Genomic DNA, 27,179 nt, shown 5'->3' with positions numbered 1-27,179 from the left:
TTAGAAGAGCCCACAGTCCTTGAGGTTTTCTTTGATGATGATATCTGTAACTGCATCAAACACAAATTTGACATTCTGTGTATCTGTAGCACAGGTCATGTGACTGTAGATTTCTTTGACATCTTTTCGCATATTGAGGTCAAGGAACTGGTTCTTGATATAATTCCCCGCATCCTCAAAGGAGTTGTTCCCTGGTTTTCCAGAAAAATAGTAAAGAAGTGGGCTGAATAAATCCTTGTCTGTTGCTTGTTCACTTTTTAGGTGGCCAACTTGATCCTTAAAATGTTGTATTAGACAAATACAGTTGGGGGCCTGTTTTTGGAACAGGGGTTCAGCCTATTGTCATCCAGTGTTTCTCACTTGAGTAGACCAAGGAAATTGAGGAGGGAAGTATCTCTGTGTCTCTACCTTTGGTTTCTAGTAGGAATCCTTTGAACAGTCAGTAGCTCTCATGCATCTAAAATTTGCTGTATTCCAGACACATCTTTATTTTAAACCTCTAACTAAACGCCCAAGCTTCCCCTGAGACAAGATCCTTTATATCTCCTTAGCATAGGGAATGAGGCAGTTAGTTGCTAGTTACTACAAAAAGGTATCACTGTTGTCTGGAGCCCTTGACACTTACCTTCATACTCTGGAAAACAAATACTGAGATGGACTTTCTTGATTTTTTCCTCAAAAAGATCTTTCTTGTTGAGAAAGAGCACAATGGAAGTAGCCGCAAAGAACTTGTGGTTACATATGCTGTTGAACAGATGCAAAGACTCATGCATACGATTCTAGTAAGAGGAAACACCATTGAAAATATCAGATTGGGTTTATAAGTTGGTTGTTTGCTTTCATTTTTGTTGCCCTTAGATAACCAGTACTCGAAATGTAAAAGGATAGATATGGGAATAATTTTTCTCTTTTTAATGTGGAGTAAAGCCAACATATCTGGGTTCCTTCTAACCTCATTTCTGTCATTTTAATAGCTGTATAACTTGGGGAAATTATTGAGTTTCTCTTGAGTCTCAGTTCCCTTATACTGTTATCATGAAAGTTAAATGAGGGCATATATAATGGTATCTGTATAGTGGCTAGCATATAGGTATACAATAAATGTTATGCACCTCTTTGGCAGCCAGGATACCAGCAAGGACTTCAACATCCACAAATACTGCCAATAATAGGGTCCTAGATCTCAAGTTTGGACAGGAACATGACGGGTATACTTTGGATCTAGTGCCATATGATGAAGGCTAGAGAACTTCCCAATGCACACCACAAGCACTTCTGCTCTTTTTGTTTCCTTCTGTGATTGCTAATCTGAAAGAGTGAGAAGTGGTGCTATATATGTGCAGAGTCTGCAGATTGCCCATACTAGCCTGCCTGTAGGAGACAGGCCTTTAGGGACCTGAAGTAGGTTGATACCTGACTTGAGCTCAGTCATCTAATAAAGCAAGAAAGATAAAATTTGTAGCGTTATCTCACTTTTACTACTCCTACAAAATTCTTTAAAAACCTCAGAAATCAAGGTTAAAGATAGAAGAGATGTTGGAAACTGAATAGTGTAAAACATTTTGGCTGAAGTGGTAGAGTGTTCTAATGTGAACTTGAGCTTTTAAGGGGAATGGAAAAGAGCTGAAGCTGAAGTGAGGAATAGGAGGATAGAATGTTTTCAATGAGTAGGTTGCTGGCTTCCATTTGTGAAGTAGATGTTTATGTGAAATTAGTGTTTTCAACACCTTTGACATCCTTTATCTGTCTTATACTCAGAGAATGTAACTGCCCAGGGTCTGATACTTGTCCTGCAGTACCCTTACAGAACTTCACAGGTTGAAGGGAACCACCTCAGGTGGTTCCCCAGCTGTCAGTTAATTTGGCAAGTGAGAAGCCCGGTCTGCTAGTGTCGCCTTACTTCTGTTGATACACAGTACATTTCTAGGCTTCTGAAGTGAGGTTAGTAGCTCAACATCTCTATCTGGGAGATTTATACTCCTTACCTTGTTTTTTAAAAAAAATACTGAAATCCTCTGGTGAGCTTTGTGATAGTTAAGTAATACTTTGATGTCTAATCTGAGACAATCCTCATTCTTAGTAAATCTAGAGCTCTAAAGTACTAACCTAGAACCTGCAGAAGAGGTATTTTAGAATTGCTTACATGAGACATTCATTGGTCTGCTAGAGGTCAGCTAGATTGTTAGAGTTCCCTGAAGTCACTCAGTTTGGGGCATTGGGATGACACAAGCTTAAAGAAAGGGTTACGGCAAAAAATTTGTCCTACTAAAGCTGGTTGAAAGGTCACTTACCACTTCATCATCTTCCACCAGTACCATGTCGTAGGCACTGAGCGCTGCACAGAAGATGATGCAGGTGACGCCCTCAAAGCAGTGGATCCACTTCTTTCTCTCAGATCTCTGCCCTCCCACATCAAACATCCTGTGGGAGAAATCAGATGTTCATAGGTATGCCCAGAATATGATCCACATGCCTTTGGTGTTAATCCCCCAAAGTGGCTACTTTGGGGTCAGTTAGCAGCAAAATGAGAAGTGGAAAGGAAAAGGGAAAGAAGTAGGACAGTAATTTAGATTGGGTTTCAGCAAAGGCCTAGAAGCATGCCCATGTCCCTTTTTAGGATTACATGTGTGTGTCTGAGATGCCCCAGGGAATCATGTACTCACCTGAAATTCAAGTCTTTGACAGAAAACTTGGTTTCAATAATGCCTGTAGTTTTCACTCTAGATCTCAAAACATCTTGCTCATTAGGAATGTAGTCCGGGTCTGTAATCCTGTCCAGTTGGTTCAGGTAGCTAGAGAAAAGTAGTTTGTATTGATGACATTACATTCTCCACAACCAAGGTGAAGAAACGTAAAGCATCTTGCCCACAGTCACACAAGTAATATGGTGATAGAAACAGAACTGGAATCCATATAATTAAATCTAGGATTCTTTCTTTCAAACCATTATGTGTCCTTCAAAAAAAAAAAAAAAGTAAGCAATGGGCTAAGGGACTGCCCATTTGAGGCAGGAGTTCCATCCAATTTAAGTCAAATCAGATTAAGTTATCCTTGGATTTTTGCATGAGTGCAAGCTTTTCTAGACTGAATGAGATTGACTGGTTTAAATGGGGTGACCAGAGTTCCATCATGAGGCAAGAGTAGACTGAAAGAAACTAGAGACCCAAGACATGAAGGCAATACATAGACTTCATCCTGAATCACATTGGGGGAAAATCATTTGAGCTAATAGGGGAAAATTGAACACTGATTTGGATATTAATTATATTAAGGTATTATTAAATATTGTGATGATGATATTGTGCTTTTCTTTTTAAAAAAATCCTTATATTTTAGAAATAGTTTATAGGATGAAATGATATCTGAGATTTGCCTTAAAATAATGTAGTGAAGCCAGGTGCAGTGGCACACACCTATTACCCCAACTACTCAGGAGGATGAGGGAGAAGGATTACAAATTTGAGGTCAGCCTGGGCGATTTCAATAGACTCTGTCTCAAAAAAGGGCTGGGGATATAGCTTGGAGAACTTCTGGATTCAATCCCCAGTGCTGCAAAAATAAGTAACTGAGTGTAGGGGTAAATTAAAAGAGTTGGCCATGAATTAACTATTGGAACTAGGTGATTCATTATTTTAGTCCACTTTTGTATATCTTTGAAAATTGGCATGAAAAGTAAGAGTTTTTTAAAAAGGATAGGAAGCTTGGTGCAGTGGAGCATGCCTGTATTCCCAGTGGCTCAGGAGGCTGAGACAGAAGGATCAAAAGTTCAAAGTCATCCCTAGCCACTAAGCAAGGCCCTAAGCAACTTAGGGAGACCCCGTCCCTAAATAAAATACAAAACAGGTTTGGGGATGTGGCTCAGTGGTTGAGTGCCTCTGAGTTCAATCCCCAGTACCAAAAACAAAAAGAAAAGAAAAGATAGGAAGAAGGCAGATGTGAAATGAAATGACTGAGATAAACGGAACGAAAATTAACACTAATGCCTAATGTATGCCAGGTATTTTAACATTAAAATTCTCATTGAACCTCATACACCTTCAAGATGCATATTCCCATTTTATGATTAAAGGGAAAATTTAAAGAGTTAAATAACTTGCCTGAGATCAAAAGACTTTGTGGTATGCTGTAAGAAAGCTTTGTGGTCAAGCTGAACTGAATGCAAATCTAGCCTCTGATAGTTACATATATGACCTCGCTGAAATGGTTTTTCGATTATAAACTAGTACTAGTAAAAAGTATTATCTACCTGAAGGCTTATCGTGTAGATGTGTAAAGGATCTCAAGACAGTACACATGGCACATCTAGCAGGGACTGTGCCTTGGAAAGGGAGCAATCTAGAGAGAGTAAATGATCCAAACAGGAATTTAATGCAGGTCTGTTTAATTGCAAAATTCATGCCCATCTATGACATCTCCTGTTACAGACACACTTGATAACTCAGTCTCTGTCTGTGTCTTTTGGAAGCAGCTTTGCAAAGTTGCTAGTCTATGATTCCTGATCACCTTCTTTTGGTTTGCCCTGGTGGTTTCTGAGTCCCCTGCCCTAATATTCTGACATAGATGCTATGGTGAAGGAAACTTTGATTCCTGCTTGGTTATCCAGTAGAGCCTGAGTAAACCAACTTGAAAAATCAACCCTGAAAGAGCCTTCAATGCATTACATGTCTCCTGAGAGAGTGTGTGGCAGAACCACAGGGCTATCTTTTGATTCTGAAGGAAGAGGCTAAGTGTTCAACTTAAAAGAACGGAGCTGAGGGCTGCTAGGCAGAGCACCTCTGTTTTGAATTTTGTCTCTTCTGCTTTGTAGCCATGTGTGGTAATGCAGAGTGGTGGGAACTGGCAGGTACCTGTGTGGCATTAAGTTTATTGTGTGGGTCTCCAGCTTTCTATGCCAGAAATTTAAGGCAATCCTGGAAGATTGCCTAAGCATCATCCCGCCGCCTCCCCAGTCAGAATCTTACTAGGATGCTGAATCATTGAGCTGATATTCTGCAGCTCTTTCGAAGCAAGCTTGAACTCCACCATCCTTCCACAACTTTCTGATGACCTCCACCAGCTCAGGAGGCATGGTCCCCTCCTCAATGGAGTCGGCCAGGTTATTGAGCTGTCGCCCATCATCCTGTAACACAGAAACCTGGCTGAGAATGATATGAGCAATGGCTTTCTAGGAACACTGCTGAATGGAAAGCATTTTGCATTGCTACCAGTGGTTAAATGTGGCAGTCTCCAGTTAAAGCACACTTTAAGTGTGCTCAGATGTAGAGTGGGCAATATATCCAGCCCTGGGATGCCTATAGGATCTGAGATCACAGGTGCTTCTTCTCTGTTATTCCCAGCTTCTATCCTTAGTCTGAAAGTGGACTGCCACAAAATGTGTGTCCTTTACTGTAGGGAGATTGGAAGTTTAAAGGCTACATTGACCATGAAATAAGATGGAAGAGAGGCCTTTGCTTTTTCAATGGTTTAGGAAAAGGCTCATACTAGAACTAGGGGTTTAGCTTCTAAAAGTTTTATGACTAGGGCAAGAAGAGCAATTTAAATGGTAAAATAAGACAAAAAGGGAGAAGAAGCCGGGCACAGTGGTGCATACTTGTAAATCCCAGCAACTCGGAAGGCTGAGCCAGGAGGATTGAGAGTTCAAAGCCAGCCTCAGCAACAGAGTTACTAAGCAACTCAGTGAAACCCTGTCTCTAAATAAAATACAAGAAAGGGGGGGATGTGGCTCAGTGATTGAGTACCCCTGAGTTCAATCCCTGGTACCAAAAGAAAAAAAAAAAGGTAGGGGTGGGGAGAAGCTGAGAACAGTTTTGTAAATATAAAAGTGAGGTTTGCTTACTTCTCTGGACTAGGATTTAAAACTTGGCATATGGGATTTTAGTTAAACAAGTTTTTTTTTCTTACCCAATTTCCCTCATTGTTTGTTGGTCTTTTTTTTTTTTTGTGCGTGTGTGTGTGTGTGTGTGCACGCTTTTTTTTTTTCTTTTTTTCATTAGCCTTTCTTGCTTCCACCCTTAACCACATAAGATTAATCACGTACCGCGCGGCTTGGTTCAGCATAGTCAATGCCCAGTGTGGACATAGCCCGGATGATAGCCAGGATGGACTGTAACACATTCCCATAGATGACAGTCTTGAACTCCAGGCATTCTTCTGGTGTATACCCATCCTGGTGAATGATCCTTCAAGGGGCAGACACCCAGCTTTTAGATGAATCTAAATAACCAGACCTAAGGGATTGGGAATCTAGGGGGACTTAAAAGGTCATAAGAACCCCATCTCTCTAGTTCTGCTATCCCAAAGTGCAGAGTGGGAATCAGGTTTTTATACTCAGTTTCCATGAGGCTGAAGAGCCTTTCACTCTTGAGTACCTCCATTGGTTCCACTGAGTACTTCCCCCAACCACAGTCCTTTGGGGCTTTGTTCCTACTCACTTCATCTGCTTGACGATAGTGCTCTTTCCTGACTCCCCAGCACCTGGAAGGAGAAATGCTTATGCTTCCAGTTTCCACCAGTTCTCCCCAACATTCCAGTAGATGGTCTGTGAGGAGTCAGAGCCATTGCTTGCTTGGGAGCCTTGTAAGGGGAGAACTTGTTAGAGGAATGATTGCTGCCCTCAATTTCTGTCTCCTTGAGCTCAGGCCATTTGCCCTGGGTTGAGAGCAGAATTTCTCAACTTCAGCACTTATTTACCTTTTGGGGTAGATTTTCTTTTAGTCGGTACTGCCCTGTGCATTGCAGGATATTTAGCAGCACTCCTAGCCTCTACTCACTACAGATCAGCAGCATCCCACTCTTTAGTTGTGACAACCAAAAGTGTCTCCAGATACTCCCCAAATGTCTCCTGAGGGTCAAAACCCTCCCATTGAAAAACACTAATTGATTCAGAAGAATTCCTTGGACACATTTTTTCACTGTTTTTGACTCAGGTGAGTAATCTTGGGTAGGATTGGAGAAAGCTGGGCCTCTTTACTGGAATATTTTTTTCTCTATGGTTCCCTTTATTGACTAAAATATCCTAATGCTCTCTTCTCTTTCCACTTCAAAAATTCACCTTCTGGGCTGGGATTGTGGCTCAGCGGTAGAGTGCTCACCTAGCACGTGTGGGGCCCAGGGTTAGATCCTCAGCACCACATTAAAAAAATAAATGAAATAAAGGTATTGTGCTCAACTACAAATAAAAAATAAATATTAAAAAAAATTCACATTCCGGGCTGGGGATATAGCTTAGTTGGTAGAGTTCTTGCCTTGCATGCATAAGGCCCTGGGTTCAATCCCCAGTACCACACACAAAAAATTCACATTCCCTTTGACCCTCCTTTACTCCATGCTACCCTGATCCCTCAACCTCCTACCACTTAGCTTGTGCTGGTTCCCTCTAAGCTGCTTATTCTGAACCTAGAATTTGCTTTAAGCTTAAAAGGTCTTTCAGTGGCCCCACCACCTCCATTTCCCCTTGTGTAACTTCTGAGCTTCTCGGAACCTGGGTTGAGCTTATAGAGATGCTCCTCTAGTGTGTCCTTAAGCTGTGCCACAGTAGGCTGAGAAAAGGACATGCTTTAGCTTCTGCTTCAATTCCCAGGCTCCTTATGAGCTTGGAAACCCAGCCCAGGTATCCAGGCCCCACTTGCTCTAGCTAGCCTACTCCTGTGGTACTACTGGTGCTTTTTTGTTTTGTTTGTTTTTTTCCTTAAGCCTGTTGTCAAATTTTCTTGTCTTGGTTCTATTTATGGTCATGAACAATTTCCCTGACTGACCCACTGAGATGCTTTTATTTTCTCAGTACAGACCAGTGATCTGCTTAGGAGCTCATCAAGTTGATGAACCTCCCATCTGTCAGGGGTTTTAGAGGCAGTTACCTAATAGAAAACAGGAGGGGACTTATTTGGATAAAGATCCCATTCCTCCCACATCAGGATTCCCTACTTCCAAAATTTTTACTGAAAGCCAGAAGGAACCAATGTACTTGGCAAGAACCAGTGGATCTATGCCTGGGACTATGTAGGAGAATTGTATGGCAGAACTGCTGAATCCATTGGTAAGGGAAGGTCCTGTCTGATTCTTTGGACCAGAGTTCTCTCACTGCAGATTGGGTAAGTGTCTGCAAGGTTAGGGTTCTTGGATTTGCAAAATCGAAGTGAGGTGCTACATTTGGAGATGGTGGGTTTAACCTCACTCTTGGATTATTACTAGTTCAAGGAAGAAGAGAAAAATTCCAGTAGCTTTGGCATCCTGGGTTCCCTTGGAGTGGCTATATAGACTTCACATAAATGGCCCTAGAGCTCCCTAACTCCTAGCTTGAGACTGGATAGGGAAGAGGGAAACTGGCCTGCCCTCCCTCCTCCCTTGGGGTGGGCTGAAACACCCTCCAGGAAAACAGGAAGAAGCATTACCTTCCCCTTCTCTGGCTCTTCTTTGCCTCTCACTCACCCAGCAATAGCAGCTTGACAGTCTTTGCTTCCTTGTCAGCATCCTCCTGCAGCTTCTTTTCTAGCTCCTTGGACCTCTTGGCCAGTTCTTTGTCCTCAGTACTGGCTCCACTCCCCATCTCTGCTGTTCCCTCCTCAGCTACGTCCTTAGGCTTCTAGGCTTCTCCTGTAAACTTTCCTATATGTGAGATGGAAGAAAAGGAAAAACTAAGTCCAGATGGAGTATCGATCTCTTGCTTCCCTAAATTGATTTACATGTGGCTGGGTAACAGCCGGGCTATAGGTTGTTGTACCCTGCCTCCCCTGGTTGAGACTCCCTACCCCAACTGGACACCTTCGTCTTAGTCTAGGGATTGTAGTCTTTATGTCTAGCAATGTGATGGGTCAAGCCAATTAAGAGCTTTGCCAATAAGCAAAGGGCAAAGACTCAATCAAACGTTCTGTAATGAGAGAAGTGATTCAGATTCTGACACAGGAGGAAAGGGTACAGGTAGGTACTGGAGCTCTTTGGAATGAAATATGCCCACCTCCATCCTTTTGGGAATCTCGTCTCCTGAAAGCCACCTGCGCCCTTGGAATTACTTGTATTGTAGAGCTATAGGTTAGGGGCACAAATGTAGGAAGCATTCCTCATGCTGGGCCTCTAGATTACAAGGTCTTCGTTTCAAGGGCCTCAATAAATCAAAATATACTCTTGCATCAGAGCAGACTGGTTCTGGCAAAGAATTTTTGTTCAGGATTGAAAAGATTGAATAGATTAGGACACTTTTATGCAGCTTTTCCAGTGGTTGTTGCTCCAAGAAGATACTACCATTGTTCTTTTGCGTGGGCCCATCTCTTGTGTTTCTGTTCTTAGCATTTAGCTCTTCATGTTTAACGATCTGTTTGCCAGTGTGAATTCCTCCCCCCGAAGGTCAGGTACCAAATCTGATTCATCTCTGAACCCTCAGAACTTGTAGTTTATTAGTGCACTCTCATCCAAGAGTTGGTGAATGAATAAGTGAAAGGAAAAGGGTCCATGATAGAGAGAATAGGACTGCTTCCCACGACCATCAAGGCTACTTGATGCCCAACTTAACTTGGCAAGTGAACATTGCTGGTATTTAGAGAGGGGTTTGTGTTGCCTCACACAACAAACTCTGCTTCCTGTAGCAACTGGAGTCTTGACTTAGTCTTCTGAGGCTGGGGCAGCTCTCACTCTGGCCTTCATCCCAGTTGCCTTAACCAGGGAGAAATGAGGGTGCAGTCACCTCACAGACATGGAAGAATTTCCACTGCTCATATTTCTCAATGCCGTTGTTTCATTTAAATGAGTCATGGGTGGAGCCTCCTCAGGCCAACATTCTTTAGAACTTTGCTACTCAAAATGTAGTGTAACGACCAACAACATTATGACCTAGAATTTTGTTAGAAAGTACAGTTGGGGGTGGGCCTAAATCCAGATCTTCCAATTCAGAGTGCATTTTAACAAGATCAAAAGTGACTTTAAGGGGCTGGGATTGTGGCTCAGTGGTAGAGTGCTCACCTTGCATGTGCAAGGCCCTGGGTTCAATCCTTAGCACCATATAGAAATAAATAAATAAAGGTATGGTGTCCAATTACAACTAAAAAATAAATATATAAAAGAAGTGACTTTAAGGATATTAAGATTGGGAAGTACTGCCCCAGGGAATTGTTTTTCCCCCAAGCTTGCCTCATCCTGAGAATTCACCTGGCATGATTGTTTCTGTTTCATGAAGTCTTACAGACCACTGACTGGAAGATCACCTTGCTTTCAAAGATGTTTTAAAAGTACTCATATTTTAAAAGGGTATGTCTTAGAATCAGTAGGTTTCAGTAATAATGTTAATTCCAGAGCCTGAGAAACTGTATTTTAAATTAATATAAATAATTTTTGTCATCTGGCAAGTTTGGAAAACCCTGGCCTACACCAGTTCTCAATTTGGGTGTACGTTGGCATTTACTAGAGAGCCTTTTTAAAAATATATTGATTTAATTGGTGTAGGGTACAGTCTAGGCATGAAAATTTAAAATTTTCCCCAGGTGATTCCCATGTGTAGCCAACCTGGAGAACCATTAAGTTAAGAAGATTTAACTTGCTCTTCCCTTTTAGAGCTGGAAATGTGCAGCTGTGACCAGTGGGACAAGAAAGTGGGGGGTAGAACCTGGTTCTGCTCCCTACCAAACAACCTGAGCCCTGGATGATCTCCTCCCCTCTGCCCTCTTTCAGCTGGCACCTGGGAGGCTGGTCTCTGGCAGCTGCTGAGTGGCTTTGGTGCAATAGTGTTTTCCCAATTGAAAACTGGCAAGTGCTTATTGACTTAAGGGAAAACAGGACTCTGAAATTGTGACATCTTGGCATCTTGGTCATAAGGTTTCAGTAATTATACCTCACCACCGTCCTGCCCTGCCCTACCCACAATATTGGTAACTTATACCTAGGCCAGAGCTGTGTTGAAGGCTGAACCTTTCAAAGCAAGGGACTGCTAGGAACTCTGCTAAACCACTTAGGTGGCTCATAGCAGTTAATTCTCATAATAACTTCAAGGTAAGTGCTGTTTTCCTTAGTTTACAGACAAGACGACTGGGACTTGAGGGTTCCGTAACTTGTTCAAGTTATATATCTCAACAAATAGACAATCCAGTGATCTTCCTTGCCACTATCCACCCCCTGCCCTCAATAAGCAGCCATAAAGGCAAATTGGGAACCCAGGAACAGCAGCACTTGCATTGTAAGAGGAGCCACAAACTTGTTTCACACGTGAAGAAGATGCTTGAGTGTGTTCCTTTGTCAGCCTCCACTGCTGCAGACTTCTGTGTCCTGCTTTGTTAGCTTTCTCATTAGTTCTTAGGAAACTCTTGGCCCTTGCCTGGCCTGAGAGCAAGGTGGGATCCACCACCTTGGCACCATACTATGCCAGGACATATCCCTCAGGGATCTCTTACCTCCAGTCACCAGCTCTGTGCCTTCCCTATGACTGTTCTGGTAAAATAGGGAAGGCAGGTAGTGCAATTCCCATTTTAGAGTTAAGAGAAGTGAAGCACAGGAAATTCTCACTTTTAGTATTTCTCAAAATTCTCACTTTGCTGTCAAAAGTCAGAGCTAGAGCTCAGGTGTTTGGTTCACATCCCTTTATTACCACATCATTTTGAGAGGAAGAGGAATCACTTTCTCAAAAAATTTGGGCATATTTCAGAGTTAAGGGGAGAGCTCAGGATCTGTCATTATCAGTAGTAAATCTTGTCCCAGAGACAGTGCAGGGATATGACACAGGAGGGAGATGCCCTTAGGACCTTCCAGTCCAAAAGAGGAGGAGGAGGAAATTCACAAATTAACAGTTTAATTAAAGGGACACTAATGCTGGGGAATTCAGAGTTGTTTAAAACCTAGCCTTCACCCTAGGAAAGGCAGTTATATATACATCTAACTGCTGGACTGGTAGATTCTGTGGTAAAAGAAAGGAAGGGGTGATTGTAAAATGGACAGACTTTCCCTAGAGAAGCAGAACAGCCATAAAAATGGGGATATGCATTTGGGGAGGGGAAAAACCATGAAAAAGGCATAGTGGCACATGAGGTATAAAATGTGCTCAGAGAAGATTGGAAAATTTGATGTGACTGTACTGGAGCAAAGAGTGCATGGAGGATAGGTAGAGCTGGGAGATGAGGACAGGAAAGATAAATCGGGGTCAGCAGGTGAAAGTCCTTGAATGACAGGTTAAGGGGTTTGGCTAAAATCCAGTGGGGACTTATAAACAAGTACAGATGGATACAATTGCACGGTACTATAAACAGTGCTGTGTGACTGAGGTGACAAGGTAAGAGGAGGTGGCTGCTGGGAGAGGCTGAGAAATGAGCAAAATGGCTTGGTTACAGAAGGATCTGGGCATAGATGGGACTTAGGAAATTGTTCTGGCCAAGGATCTTTTTGAAAGTTCAGGTGTCCTCTTCTCCCAGATATAATGTCTGCTAGGAGTGGTGTGGCCTAGGGAGGCTGGCATCATTGGCAAGCCAGAAGGGAAGAGAAGCAGTTCTTCAGAGAAACAGGAGTGCATAGAAATTGGGGGCCCTCAAGGGCCTGGGTTCCGGGGGTGGGAGGCAATTAAAGAACCATAGTGGGAAGAGGCTGGGAGGGAAGAAACTGTTTAGAGGTAAGAAAGACCCCAAAGGCTCAAGATTAAAAACCTCAATGTGAAAAGCAGAGGCTGTGGGAGGATCACTCCTTCCTTTCCCAAGCTCTGTTTTTTTTTTTTTTGAAGACAATGAAAACCCACTGAGATTCTTTTTGATGCTGAGTAGGTGGGAGATTGATGCTTAGCTGTAACCAAGGCAGACTTCCTAGCAGCCACAGTACACCAGATGGCCAGGAGTACCAGGGGTGGAGGGGAGGGTTATATAGAGAAGGGAGTATTGCACATGGGCCCACGAATGCTCATAAAGGACTAATGAACTGGTTTGCATGGGTTGGGTGGAGGGCAGGGATTGCCACCTATTGGCTAAATAGGTGGGTAGATCCAATGCTAGACAATTTTTTAAATGCAGATAGGTAAAAAGAAAAATATATATATAACCTATAATCCCACCACACACGATAATAATTTTTTAACTTTTTGGTGTTTCTTTTCTATGCATATACATCACTTAATTAGGACCATATCATATGTATATAGCTTTTTTGCATCCTTTTTTTTCAGTTTCATATTTTTTTTTCTAGAGAGAGAGAGGGAGAGAGCGAGAGAGAGAATTTTTTTAATATTTATTTTTTAGTTCTCGGCGGACACAACATCTTTGTTTGTATGTGGTGCTGAGGATCGAACCCGGGCCGCACGCATGCCAGGCGAGCGCGCTACCGCTTGAGCCACATCCCCAGCCCTCAGTTTCATATTGTAAACATTTTCACATCATTAAAAAATTGTCCAAAAACAATTTTAATGGCTGTATTTCATTTTCTGCCTGACAATAATTTAAACATTTCCCTAATGTTGGACCTTTAAGTTTCCCAAATTTTAACTGTGTGATAAACATTTAACTGTGTGATGAACAACTTTGTGCATACATATTTTTCTGGCAGTGGTTTTAGTGGTTTTTAGAAGAACAATTTCCTGAAGGTAAGAACCTTTTTGAGATTCTTGATTAAATATTACTAAATGGCTTTTAGAGCAATTCAATGTTTATGGCCACCAGTTGTGTTTGTGTGTGTGTGTGTGTGTCCATTATATTCACCTTGCTTGCTCTGTTAGATATGTATTTGTTTGCTATTTTTGATACGCAAACATTATCTTCTTCATAGATCTCCCACCCCCTATGTGTACAGAAGTCTTTTTTTTTCAGTGCTGGTGATTGAACCCAGGTCTCTGAAAAATGCTAGGCAAGAGCTCTGAGCTACACCTTTAGCTCAAGACCCCCCTCCCCCCTTTTTAAAGTTTGGGGTGAGGAGTAGATCAGGGGTCAGTCGGGTGGACACCAGAGGTAGGTACAGAATAGGGTTCAGAGTCCAGAATCCAGGGTGGGGAGAGAAGAGAAAGCCAACTTTGGGAAGGAACTCTGTGGGGGAGGTGAGAACTGGGAGGAGCTGGACAAAGAGCTTAGAACAACTGGGTGTGGGGGCAAAGGGCTCCCACAAGGGAGAGAATAGGGAAGAGACTAATTGCTGCTCATACACTAATTACATTCAATGAAGTTCTCTTTAGGTAGGATTCTCTTCCCACTCCCAAGGGGCAGAAAATCCTACCTAGTTGGATAGGGTGTCTGCAGTCCTGCAAAGAGTCAAACTCCACTTCTTTATAGAATGCAAGATGAATCAATAGGATGTCAATAAGGATCCAAAGCCCAAGACCAAAGCAATGATAATACATGATCATAATAGTAATTACAGGCTAGACACAGTTCTAAGCACTTAATTTACATTAATTCATTTATCTTAATCATCATATAAAGCAGGTATTCTTAAACTTACAATGAATGTTGAAACAAACACAGAGAAGTTAAGTAACTTGTTCAATGTCATTCAGGAAGTAGGTGGAGGAATCGGAATTTGAACCCAGTCATTCCAGCTTCAGACTTTAAGCTCATTAACTCTCAAATATATAAATTAATGTCGGAAGGGAAGGTAGCATTGCAGGGCACACCCTGACTACCAATGCCTGCCAGAAAAAAAAAAAAAAAATAGACGACCCAGGTGAGAATGCGAAGAATGCAGAAACAGAACTTCTCAAAGTGAATCCCAGGACGAAATAACTTCGTTGGACCTTGCCTATGTGCCAGGCGTTGTGCAGAGGGGCTTCACAACATTCCTCACAATAACCCCTGTGAGTGAGGTACATTCATTACCCCTAACCCATTTTACCGATGAGGAAGCTGACTCTTGGAACTTGCCAAGACCCAGGGCCCGGCCAGGCCAAACGTGGCGTGGACGCCCACGTGGCGGCCGGGAAGAGGAAAAATGGCGGGGGCGGGGCCGCCGGGCGTGGACGGAGGGGGCGGGGCCACGGACCTGGCGGGGCCTACGGCTGCGGAGGCTGGCGCGGCGCCGGCGGGGTTTCGGTGGGGTAGCACCTGTTGCGTGACTCCCCCACGGTCCAGCCGTGGGAGTCGGATCCCGAATGTCCAGGGAGTGTTGAAAGAAGCCTAGACGAGTTCCGGGTACCGTTCTCTGGTGAGCACGTGGTCTGCCCGCCTCTGAGTGCAGGACTGGGGGTCGGGACGCCGGGGTCTCAGAGGCCAGTCCGGCTGCCGTCGTCGGCGGGGATCCGTTTCCAGCCAACTAGCAATTTTGAAAAACTGCCTTACTTCCCCCTTCTCAGTGCCAGGGTGGGGGCCCTTGGAGCAAGTTGGCTGGGTTTGGGCCCCATCCCCTCTCCTCTCCCTCACCACCCGGCCTTCCCTTCTGGGCAGACCCTCGTGGGAGACTCCCTGGTGCCCCGCGGGACTCTGCCAGCATGGCCTCAGGTAAGTGTATGCGCTTGTGTTGCTGGAGGGAGTCTGGGACAGAGAAGTGCTGTGGCCAGGGCGACAAGAGGGTGGGGGTCTCAGTGCATCACAGCCTACAGAACTCAGGGACGGCGACCAACTCCTTCTGGAAGGGCCTGGGGAAGCTGAGCCTGAATGTGCAAAGACTGAAGCAAGTCAAGAAGAGTCTGGGGTCTTTTCCCTGGATCCCAGACTTGCCCCTGCCTCTTGGCCTCCCTGCTTTCTTAGAAGGCCGTTTCTGCTGGACAGTGGAATTTTCCCAGGACAGGCCCCTCCCTTCTGGACTGGGATTCTCAGTTTTGCACTCTCCTCCCAGAGCTGGACTACCCCTGGAACTGGGGGTCGGGTGGAGAAGAAAAAGGGGAACTCTGTCCCAGAGGCACTGGATTTTCTCCAGTACACTTGCGCTGCCCCTAGAGCAGTGTGCTCTGAGCTTGGAGGAGTTCAGGCTGGATTCCTGTTTATTATTATTATTTTTTTCTGCCAGGCTGGCTGGACCAGGTAGCCTGGACTTTGGCCCATTTGCTTTAGAGTCTGGGCAAAGGATGAGGGTTCCTGAGCCGGGTTAGTGCAGAGCTGAGGGCTGGCCCTGACCCATCTTATTTTATCCACCATAACACCCATCAGGCACAGCCACCATCAGTCACGTCACTGCGGGGACCGAGGAGGGAGGGGAGGAATAAGGGGCAGGGATGGAGGCCCCACTCCGCGAGGTTGCCTAGACAACATCGGCAATCGTGGCCAGGGCCTCTTCCGCCTGCGGGGTGCTGCTTCCTGCATCAGTCACTCCCGCTGGGGGCGGGGCGGAGGAAGGGGTTGGATGTGGCAGAGCCGGGGCCCAGCCGGTGCTGCTCAGACTCCTTCATTGTCGCCTTGGCCCCAGCCATGGCATCGTATTCATCTGGCCCTGGCAAGTCCAAGGCCAAATATCCCTTTAAGAAGCGGGCCAGCCTGCAGTCCGCAGCTGCAGTGCCAGGTGAGTGTGTGCTTGTTTCTGGCCTCAGGCAACTGGCTCTGCCCCAGCACCTTCTGCCCAGGTCACTGCCCCTCTCAGGAAGGGGCCCTTTTCCTGCACTCTTTCTGCAGTGGTGCCCCTTGATCTCGGTTCCAGAGATGTCTGGCTTGAGAGTTGGTGTGCAGAGAGAGACGGGGTGGGGATGACCGAGGTTTCTATGTCAGGGATGCTGTCCTCTGTAACAAGGAGTGGGTGTGGGTGCAGCAAGAGGTGTGTGTGCACACGTGTCTGCGTGTGCAGATGCTAGGACTGCGTGTGAAGTGTGTGTGTGAATGGAGTGGGGGTGTGTGGGACTGACTGGTTTGTGGACTGGCCACCCTGATTGGTGCTTGTGTCTTTCCCAGACAGACTCAGGCTGTACTCCTGTGGCTGGTCTATCTTTCCAGGACCCCCTCCCTGGGGTTCTGACATCTGGGCACATCCATTGCTGGCCAGCATTCCAGAGCTCCAGGCTTGACTCTCTCTGCCGTCTGTTGTTTGCTTGTTCCTGTGTTGTGAGCCTCCTTAGGAGAGTGCTGCCCTTGGGGCAGACCTATGTGCTTTGTACTCTGCATCCTTTGGTTTGGTTCCCATTCTCTGGGCATCTCTGCACTGTATGGAGCCTGTGGTGTGATATGGTTGTGCTCATCTCAGTGAGGGCTCAACCTCCTGGGTGAGTGCTTACTGAGGACAGGTTCCAGCAGGCAGGAACCTGCTGTCTGCTGCCTGTAGGCCTTGTGGCTAAGCAATGACCCCACCTTGATGACCAGGTCATACCAACCCTCCCAACCGCCCGCAGTTGTCCGTACCTATAGCCCAATTATAGGTATGGGGGTGGTACCAGGTGGCCAGAATCTTGGAGTTGGTGGAATAGCCCTCTTTGGTTTTTGGTTGACTAACGTGTGAGTGTGGGTGTGGATGTGTGACACTGTCGTCAGGAACCTCTGGCACAAGTCCCAGGAGGAGAGACAAGTAGGTGCTGTCTTCTAGGCCTGGCCTCAGAGACTGTCCTCTTCCAGTATTTTCTTGTGCTATTGAAGATGCCTGGTTTGAAGTTTGTAATGTCCTGAGGGTCTGTTTCTCTGTGCCATTCAGAAGGTATATGCCCTGAGGCTAGCTCTGTATATGCTGCCTTTCTGTTGAACCAGGTGGTGGCCAGGTGGTGAGAGCATCTGATACTTGGGGCCCCAGCCTGCCAAGGCAGTGAGTGGGGAGATCCTGGTTTAGGGGGGTAATAGGTGGCCAGAATCTTGGAATTGGTGGAGTAGCCCTCTCTGATTTTGGTTGACTAACTTGTGAGTATGGGTGTAGATGTGTGGCACTGTGGTCAGGAACCTCTGGCACAAGTCCCGGGAGAAGAGACCAGTAGGTGCTGTCTTCTAGGGCTGGCCTCAGAGAGCATGGAGGTTACTGCCTGTGTGTCACCTCTAGTGAACCCCAGGTGGCTCTCTGCAGTGGCCTGGCAGGCAAGGGTGGCTCTGCCTGCTGGAACCTGTCCTGCACACCCCAGCATTGCTGTGCAGTCCCCAGGTCACCCTGCTAGGAGAGAGGATAAGATTAGGACCTTTGACTCTACTCCTGCTGAACCAGCACAGACCAGCCCTGGAAGCCTATGGTCTACTCTTCATGAGGGGTTAGAAGTGTTCTGGGACCTTATCTGGGGAGTAGTATATAGGCTCCAGGCTCTTGGGCAAGCAAAGACTTTACACCCTGAGGGTGGGGTAGGTGCCCATCTTTTCTTCTTCTTCCTACTGTGCCCTCTTCCAGGTAAGACATGGTGTCATACCATCTCTGCCCCTGTCAAGTTTTGCTTTCTTTACTGTGCTTCTTTGCTCAACTGCCTTGGTCCTGGCCTAGGACTTTATAGAACATGTGCAGAGCATTTTCTCTGTGAGCCCTGGGGCTGTGGCTAGGCAGTGCAGGGGCCCCTTCTCATTGTTTACAGCCTACATCCAGAGATAGAAGCCATGTCATATGTGAGTCCTCTACATGCTCGTGCCCTTTCCCAAAGCTCTCCTCCTGGAGGGTTTGTCCTGATCCTGACAATTAGATGTAGAACAGGAGTTAGAGGTTTGGGGGCCATAAAGCCTTAGTATCTGGCTCTTACTTAGAGTGGGCCACTCCCCCAGCTGTTAGTCAGCTCTTCTTCCCACAGAGACCTTTTTTTTCCTCCTGAATGACCCCTTAGTCAGGGCCAAGAAGATAGTGGTGGGCAGAGGAAGCTGACCTGGGGTTGCTGGTTTCAGAGAGGAAGAGAGCTGCTGTCCCTTCTTTTCTTTCTTCCTACCCTTTGGCCAGCCAGCCCTTGCCTGCTTCTGTCCCCTAGGGCAGTGGTTTTAAGGAGGCTTAGCCCCTCCCTGCCAGCCTGCCCTGGCCGTATCAGCCTGCCTTGCTTCTTCTCCCCCTTGGGAGCCCTGCTTCTGGCTGGGCCACCCCAGTCCTGTAGAGCTTAAGCCTCCTACAGTTCAAGACTTTGTCTTATCTCCCAAATCTGATGTTCCTTCCCTGGGTTTCTGAGCCCCCTGAGCTCCCTCAACCCTCTACTCTGGCCATCCAGGGTCTCCCCTGCTTGCAGCTGCACTTGGTACAGCCCGTGCCGGCCCCTGAGCTGTCCTGGGGGACTGGCTGCAGCTTCACTCGGCAAACAGGCGGGCAAGGGGCACAGGGCTGCTGGCTGGAGCAGCCTGAACTCTGCAGGTAGGGTTCAGGCAGGACCAAGGTGAGCAGGGGAGGTGGTCTTGGATCTGGGACAGTCAGCTCTTTCTTCCCTTTGTCCAGCTTGGAATCAGACCTAGAGTACTGGGAAATGGGCACAGAAACCTTAAGGCATGCTACCTGGGCAGAGCCTTTAATCCCTCCCCAAGTCAGGATAGAGAGGAGAAAGAGGGTGCTGGAGGGGTACACCCTGCACAGCTGTCTGGGAGAGCCAAATTGTCTGTGAAGAGCTCCGTACAGGGGAGGCTGGGCTGCTGAGCCCAGGGAGGGTCCTTCCTGGTGGGCCGAGAGCTCAGTCAGTCCCATAAAGGAACAGCTCCAAGGCCCTTCAAGTCGTGTCCTTATGCACATGAAGAGTTTTGCTCTTACTGGAGAAAGACCCCTGGCCTTTGAGGCTCCCTTCCCAGGGCTCTCCACGGGGCCTCCGGCCCAGATCCTGGGGCCTCTGAGTGGCGCAGACTGTTTGTGGCAGCTTCCTTTGGAGGGGCAGCCAGCAGTGGGAGGGGCAGGTTGGGGCCAAGCCACATCTTGGCAGCCCTGGGGTCCTGGGGAGAGGGCAGGCCTCCAGGGAGAAGCCAGGGTTCCCTGCCAACCAGGCCTTTCCCTTCCCTGAGGACTGGTTCCCTAGGTCAGAGCTGAGTGCCTGCTGTGGCCTCCCCTGCCCTGTAGGTCTGGGATTGCAGGGGGCCTCTGGCCCCTTTGAGTAGAAGATCTGCTAGTCCAAGGGCCGGTCTGATCCTGGATCAGCTGCTCTGGAGGCTGTGGGCTAGAATCCTGGGTGTAGCCAGCCACCTGGTCCTTGCCTGTTGTATGTCTCTCTGTGTGTGTCTCTGTAGTGTATACACATGTACAGGTGTGTCTGCCTGTGGGGGATAACATGGTAGATTCTCATGACCCCAGGGAATGCGCCCTTATCTGGGCCTCAGGTGAATTGAATGAATCCACTTGTCTTGGGGCAGATGCAGGACCTCCATCCCTGAGCCTGGGATGGTGAGGGGTCCTTCCTTGTACTGGGCTGTGGGTGAGGTCCTTTAGGAGCCACTCAGAGGCACCTTCCTCAGCCTCTGTGGAGGGACTTCCCACTGTCCAGGCCCTGGACTCCCTCAGGGACTGGCCTGGGACAGGCAGCGGCCCTTGGCTTCCAGGGCACCCAGGCCCTGCCCATCCCCACCCTTGACCCTGACATCACTGTCTCTGCAGAGGCTCGGGGTGGTCTGGGGGCCCCTCCGCTGCAGTCTGCCCGATCCCTGCCGGGCCCCGCCCCCTGCCTCAAGCACTTCCCGCTCGACCTGCGCACGTCTATGGATGGCAAATGCAAGGAGATTGCCGAGGTATCGCTTGGCACCCCCCCTCCCCTCACCCCATGCCCCGCCTCTGTTCCCACACCCCTCTGTCTCAGCTGCCTCACCTCAAGCTTGGCTGTCCCTGATCCTCAGTCTCTCCCAGGAACCCCAGCTCCTGCTGCCCACACCCACGCCCAGGTTCTGCAGGGGAGGGCTGGGGCTGAGGGCCCAAAGGAGAGGCCCCCTGACCTGTGTTGCCTCCCTCCTGCCAGGAGCTGTTCAGCCGCTCGCTGGCTGAGAGTGAGCTCCGAAGTGCCCCATATGAGTTCCCTGAGGAGAGCCCCATTGAGCAGCTGGAGGAGCGGCGGCAGCGGCTGGAGCGGCAGATCAGCCAGGATGTCAAGTGAGCCTGGCACAGAGCCTGCCCAGTGCCCCTCTGGCTTCTTTCTTGTTCCATCCTCCCTTTGAGATCTACCTGGGAGCACAGGCTTTGAGGCCAGGCTGTTAGGTTCTGGTTTTGTCTTCTGTCCACTGGGGTGGCCTGGAATATGCTGTTTAACTTCAGGGTCTGCTTTCTTACCTCCAAGGTCGGGTGAGCAATGCATAGGGTCCTACAGTCTTGCCTGTGAGGATCACATGTGACAAACTCTGCATAGCACCTAGTGTAGTACTGGAGCCTGGGAGCCAGAGCGACCCTCCTGTTCTTCTGACCTCTTGCTCCTCTTGCCTCTAGGCTGGAGCCAGACATCCTGCTTCGGGCCAAGCAAGATTTCCTGAAGACGGACAGTGACTCAGACCTACAGTGAGCAGGGCAGGGGTGCACACACAGGGGAGGTGGAGCTGGGGCCTGGCTGCACGAAGTGTGCTCCAGCCCCTCCCTTGTATGCCTCCCCCCTCCTGTAGGCTTTATAAGGAGCAAGGTGAAGGCCAGGGGGATAGGGGCCTGCGGGAGCGTGATGTGCTGGAGAGGGAATTTCAACGAGTCACCATTTCCGGAGAGGAGAAGTGTGGGGTGAGTGTGGGGCGAGGTTTTGGATTTCCATCTCTTTCTGTCATGTCCAAGGGAGCTCCCAGGCTGGGGGATTTCCCAGCCTGGGGAGCTGAGGATAAGGCCTGCAGAAAGTGTTTCTCATTCCTAACAGCTGGAGGGACAGAGGGTCTGGCTGGGAGCTCCCTGATAGGCTGGGACCAGAGTAGGCTACCTGTTCCTGGGTCTAGGCCTGCAGGAGGTGGGGATGGTGTGAGGTCTGGGGAAAGCCACAGGGAAGAGGTGCTCGTGAGTCTTGAGTCTGGGTCAGAGACTGAGGAGAGTGACTGCGTGTGTTCCCCTGCAGGTGCCATTCACAGACCTACTGGATGCAGCCAAGAGTGTGGTGCGGGCACTATTTATCCGGGAGAAGTACATGGCCCTGTCGCTGCAGAGCTTCTGCCCCACCACGCGCCGCTACTTGCAGCAGCTGGCAGAGAAGCCCCTGGAGACACGGACCTTTGAGCAGGGCCCCGACACCCCTGTGTCTGCTGGTGGGACTCTTATCCCTGACGTTCCCCAAGTGCCCTGGCCTCCTGCCTTGCCCATGTCTCCCCATACCCAGGATAATTCCAGCTTCTTGAACACCCAGAGGGTGGAAGTTGGAGCTGGAGCTGTACTCTAGGACCTTTTTTTAAAAGTTTTTTTTAGTTGCCAATGGCCCTTATTCATTCATTCATTCATTCATTCATTCATTTATATGTGGTGCTAAGAATTGAACCAGTGCCTCACACATGCTAGGCAAGTGCTCTACCACTGAACCACCACCCCAGTCCTCCTTTTGGGACCTTTGATGGATGTCTCATTCCCTCTAGAGCCTCTGGGCTGGATCGCAGCTGATCTGGGGGAGCCCTGGTCCTAACTCCACCGTTTCCACCCTTACAGATGCCCCAGTGCACCCCCCTGCTCTGGAACAGCACCCATACGAGCACTGTGAGCCAAGCACCATGCCTGGGGACCTGGGCTTGGGTCTGCGTATGGTGCGTGGCGTGGTGCATGTCTATACTCGCAGGGATCCTGATGAGCAGTAAGATGGGTGTGGTGTGTGCTAGGGGATGGGGGAGATGACATCTGGGAGGTGCATGGTTTCCTTTCCTTACCCAAGCTTCCCCACTTGCAGTTGCTCTGAGGTGGAGCTTCCATACCCAGACCTACAGGAATTTGTGGCTGATGTCAATGTGCTGATGGCTCTGATTATCAATGGCCCCATGTGAGTTCTTTCTGGTCACTCTGCTTGCTTCCTAGCCCAGATTCTCCAGCCCTAGCACTGCCCTGTTCTGTCCCATATCTGTTACCTGGGCTCTGGTCTCCTCACCCCACCCCAGTCACCAAGTCCTTGACCTTCCCTCGGTCTGCAGCCCTCTTGGCCGCCTCTGTCTTGGACCCTCCTGCCTCTTCTTGTGCTCTGCTGCCTGGGCTCTACCCAGGTTCCTCCCTCAGGGCCTGAGTCCCTGCCTTGCTGCCTTCCTACTGCCCAGAAAATCATTCTGCTATCGCCGGCTGCAGTACCTGAGCTCCAAGTTCCAGATGCATGTACTGCTTAACGAAATGAAGGAACTGGCTGCTCAGAAGAAAGTGCCACACCGAGACTTCTATAACATCCGCAAGGTGGGTCTTCACCTGTGGCCCTCTTTGTGTCCTGACTGTGCACCTCTGCCTGGCCTCCCTGTCCAGGGCCTGGGATCCCCACTCAGCATCCAATATGGGGAGCCCTCTCCCATCTCACTGTGCTGGCCCTAGACCCTCTGGGCATTTGGTAGGCTCAGCAGTGCCCTGTTCCACTCTAGGTGGACACACACATCCATGCCTCATCCTGCATGAACCAGAAACATCTGCTGCGCTTCATCAAGCGGGCAATGAAGCGGCACCTGGAGGAGATTGTGCATGTGGAGCAGGGCCGTGAGCAGACTCTGCGGGAAGTCTTCGAGAGCATGAATCTCACTGCCTATGACCTGAGTGTGGACACACTTGACGTGCACGCGGTCTGTCCCCATGCATGAGCTGGGGGGTTGGGTTAGTGCAGGAGGTGAGGGTCAGGGGTGACCTGGGCCTGCCCATCTCCCCCAGGATAGAAACACCTTCCACCGCTTTGACAAGTTCAATGCCAAATACAACCCTATTGGGGAGTCTGTCCTCCGAGAGATCTTCATCAAGACCGACAACAGGGTTTCTGGGAAGTACTTTGCTCACATCATCAAGGTATGGAGGCAGCCTAACCTACTGAGCTGCAAGCCTGGGTATAGGTGGGGTGAGGGGACAAGGGACTTAAGAGGTCTGACTGAACATGCATGGCAAGTGTGCAGAGGGTGGGAGAGGAGCCTAGGTGTGGCAGCTATTCTGCACATGTCTAGGAGGTGATGTCCGACCTGGAGGAAAGCAAATACCAGAATGCAGAGTTGCGGCTATCCATTTACGGGCGCTCGAGGGATGAGTGGGACAAGTTGGCACGCTGGGCCGTGACTCACCGAGTGCATTCTCCTAATGTGCGCTGGCTCGTGCAGGTGCCCCGCCTCTTGTGAGTGTCCCTTGAAATGGGAGGAAATACCAGGGCTGTATTCAAGGGGGCCTGTCTTGCCTCCTGTCCTCCTGGGACTGGGAACCTCTCCCTGCCCGGCTGAGCCCTCCAAGTACAAGGAGAGGCCTCCCTGGCCCAACCACAGTCTATCCAACCTGACCACCCTGGCATCCCCACTTTCCCAGTGTAGTTCACACATGCTTCTGTGTTCTTGGGCCAGCTCTGACCCTTACCTTCTTTCTGGGTTAATTCCTATTGGCTCTGACCGATTGTCTCACCTACAGTGACGTGTACCGCACCAAGGGCCAGCTGGCCAACTTCCAGGAGATGCTGGAGAACATCTTCTTGCCATTGTTTGAGGCAACTGTGCACCCTGCCAGCCACCCGGAGCTGCACCTTTTTCTGGAGCATGTGAGGGAAGGGTGGCAGGGGCTGGGTGTGGGCAGGACAGCCAGGCTCAGGCCCAGCCACCGGCTTTGGGATTGACCACGAATTCCTATACCAGGTGGATGGTTTTGACAGCGTGGATGATGAATCCAAGCCTGAGAACCATGTCTTCAACCTGGAGAGCCCCCTCCCTGAGGCTTGGGTGGAGGAAGACAACCCACCCTATGCATACTACCTGTACTACACCTTCGCCAACATGGCCATGTTGAACCACCTGCGCAGGTACCTGTGCCACCCAGTGCTGATCCTCTGCTAGCGGTCACGTGTGTGCCGAGGTGGGGCTGTGGAGCTGACCCTGTCTTCATGCCCCCCCAGGCAGAGGGGTTTCCACACGTTCGTGCTGAGGCCACACTGTGGGGAGGCTGGGCCCATCCACCACCTGGTATCAGCCTTCATGCTGGCGGAAAACATCTCCCATGGGCTGCTTCTACGCAAGGTCAGGGTCTACACCCCAGGCTCCCCTCACAGTTGTTTACCTTCCTTTGAACCTTTGGACTCTTTCAGCAACTGATCCTCCTCACCCTGACCCACAGTCGGATTCCTCCTTCCCACTGTAACTAATGTTCTCTACCCTAGACTAGGCCCTTCCAGGCTAGGCCTCTACTTGGGTTCTGGCTATAACTTGAATTCTCAAATCAGGTCTAACCTGGACCCATCCTCCAACATGCACTACCTGCTACTGTAGCCCAGACCCCCCCATCCCCCAACCAGCATTCTCTTCTCTGCTTCAAAGCCATCTAACTGGTCCTCCCTCTTTTGTGTCTGCCCAGGCCCCAGTCCTGCAGTACCTGTATTACCTGGCCCAGATTGGCATTGCTATGTCCCCGCTCAGCAACAATAGCCTCTTCCTCAGCTACCATCGGAACCCGCTACCTGAGTACCTGTCCCGTGGCCTCATGGTCTCGCTTTCTACTGATGATCCTCTACAGTTTCACTTCACCAAGGTCAGAGACCAGCAGGCAACTTGGGACACTAGGGTATCTGGGTTGGTGCTGCCTCCTGCTGGGGATATGCTACAGCCTAAGTGGAAGTTCTACAGGATAGGGTGGGAGCAGGGAGGGGCTGCAGGGCCAGGTGCACCTATCTGAGGGATCCTGGCCTATGCAGGAGCCGCTGATGGAGGAATACAGCATTGCCACTCAAGTGTGGAAGCTCAGCTCCTGTGACATGTGTGAGCTGGCCCGCAACAGTGTGCTCATGAGTGGATTCTCACACAAGGTACTAATACCTGCCTACCTGGGCCTTGACTCTGCCTTTCTCTTCCCTTCCTCCATATTTGGGGTCCTGACCTTGTCCCTGGGATGATTGGGAGTAGGCTGCAGCCCTGCCCATTACTCACATGTCCTGCAGGTAAAGAGCCACTGGCTGGGACCCAACTATACCAAGGAGGGCCCTGAGGGCAATGACATCCGCCGCACCAATGTGCCAGATATACGTGTGGGCTACCGCCATGAGACTCTGTGCCAGGAGCTGGCACTTATCACACAGGCCGTCCAGAGTGAGATGCTGGAGACCATCCCGGAGGAGGCGGGTGTTGCCACAAGCCCAGGGCCTCAGTGAGCCTGGCCCTTGTGGTGCCCACCCCATCTCAGCACCTTGACCATGAGTTGTTTTCAGACCCCTCCCATCCTGTTGTACTCTGCATGTCTCCATCCTTCTTTGTTTCTGTTCTGCATGTCTCTGACCATGTGCTGTCCCTGGGCCACCTCGGTGAATGTGATGCTCAGGAATTTGCTTTACTGTTGTTTGACTCAGGTGGTACCCGATGGCCAAGATTTAAGGGCTGACCCCACTGGTGGCCCTGTCCTAGGATCCTCAGAAACCTGGCTGTCCTTTGGGTACCTCTAAGTGTCCACAGGGACTTGGAAGGGTTGTCCCCTTTAGCTAACCAAGGTTGAACCAATCGACCAAGGCAAAAGGAGCTGGCCCCTTTTGCCCCTGGGGGCCTGCCTGGGCAAATCCGAGCTTTGGCTAGAGTTGAAGTTTAGTCCCCTGTCCTGTTATGTGACTGAGGGGCTGTTGAGAGGGCCCTGTACACTCTGCTGTAGGCACAGGTTCCTGAGGCCTTGTGGAACTCCAGCAGCCATGTCCTGGGCAGAGCTGGGCTTGAGCTCGCTCAGAGCCTGGACTGCCTGGCCTGAGGTGATGGACTTGGGCCTTGGAGGTGCTGGACCACTGCCTCTGCCAAGTCACTGCCCAGCAGCCTTTTCCGTTTTTTCCCTGGTCCATGTGCTTCTCTGGTGTTAGCTTCCTATGCCTCTGTGGGAGGGGGCAACTGCCCTGTGCTGTGTCTGGGGCCACTGCAGCTGGAGGGTGCTGGATCTGCCACTAGCCCTGTGGGGTATCCGTTTTGTAATCCCCAGATCTTTGACCAGCCCAGGATCCCAGCTGGCCCTCTATGTTGTGTTCTGGACCGAGGCCTTTGCTGTGAAAAGCAGTGTTTCATATGACCCATCTTTCCTAGTGCATGAGAAATAAAGGTTATTTAAGTAACAAGACAGGAGGAGTCTCTGTTGGGAGAGGGAGAGCTGTTGGGGGTGCTGTGGTTGGGTGCCAGGGACATTCTGAATGGAGGACCAGCACATTCTGATGGGAGCGGCTTGTACACTTGGACATGGACAGAGGGAGCTATAGGACAGAAGAGATGCCCAGTGGGCCTTCATCCAACTTGCCGCCTCTGAGTCTGGCCCCAGGTGTGGGGCACATTCGTGTCATACCAGTTTGAAAGATGATGGCCCTTCCTACCTTTTATTTCATGTGCATTTGCAGCCGGTTGATGTGAGCATACACCCTTACAAGCCAC

The 27,179-nt window shown here is 49.1% G+C and overlaps 2 protein-coding genes across 7 annotated transcripts; one reads left to right on the top strand and one right to left on the bottom strand.

Moving 5' to 3' along the window:
• Gnat2 (G protein subunit alpha transducin 2) lies at positions 1-8,598 on the bottom strand. The gene is made up of 8 exons (XM_046467283.2): positions 8,428-8,598; positions 6,432-6,474; positions 6,038-6,179; positions 4,962-5,119; positions 2,664-2,792; positions 2,292-2,421; positions 626-779; positions 1-191 (listed from the first exon to the last, which is right to left on the bottom strand). The coding sequence occupies exons 1-8, from the start codon at positions 8,543-8,545 to the stop codon at positions 1-3; spliced, it is 1,065 nt and encodes a 354-aa protein (XP_046323239.1). The 5' UTR covers positions 8,546-8,598.
• Positions 8,599-14,922: 6,324 nt separating this feature from the next.
• Positions 14,923-26,874, top strand: Ampd2 (adenosine monophosphate deaminase 2). 6 transcript variants are annotated; one of them, XM_046467186.2, is made up of 19 exons: positions 14,923-15,081; positions 15,321-15,374; positions 20,305-20,435; positions 20,660-20,790; positions 21,121-21,189; positions 21,291-21,399; positions 21,722-21,908; positions 22,300-22,441; positions 22,535-22,624; positions 22,893-23,022; positions 23,202-23,396; positions 23,482-23,613; positions 23,766-23,929; positions 24,214-24,340; positions 24,435-24,598; positions 24,692-24,812; positions 25,147-25,320; positions 25,484-25,594; positions 25,727-26,874. In XM_046467186.2, the coding sequence occupies exons 2-19, from the start codon at positions 15,365-15,367 to the stop codon at positions 25,934-25,936; spliced, it is 2,397 nt and encodes a 798-aa protein (XP_046323142.1). In that variant the 5' UTR covers positions 14,923-15,081; positions 15,321-15,364; the 3' UTR covers positions 25,937-26,874. The 6 variants fall into 6 exon arrangements, with proteins under 6 accessions (XP_046323142.1, XP_046323147.1, XP_046323141.1 ...); XM_046467185.2 differs by lacking the exons at positions 14,923-15,081; positions 15,321-15,374 and adding an exon at positions 16,192-16,371; XM_046467190.2 differs by lacking the exons at positions 14,923-15,081; positions 15,321-15,374 and adding an exon at positions 18,954-19,086.
• Positions 26,875-27,179: the final 305 nt, after the last annotated feature.

This window comes from Marmota monax, unplaced genomic scaffold (assembly GCF_021218885.2).
Source record: "Marmota monax isolate L192 unplaced genomic scaffold, Marmota_monax_Labrador192_F-V1.1 WCK01_AAM20220418_F8-fsc00181, whole genome shotgun sequence".
In the NCBI taxonomy this organism is placed as follows: Eukaryota; Metazoa; Chordata; class Mammalia; order Rodentia; family Sciuridae; genus Marmota; species Marmota monax.
The sequence above is the reverse complement of the archived record's forward strand: the minus strand, read 5'-3'. Positions and strand labels throughout refer to the sequence as shown.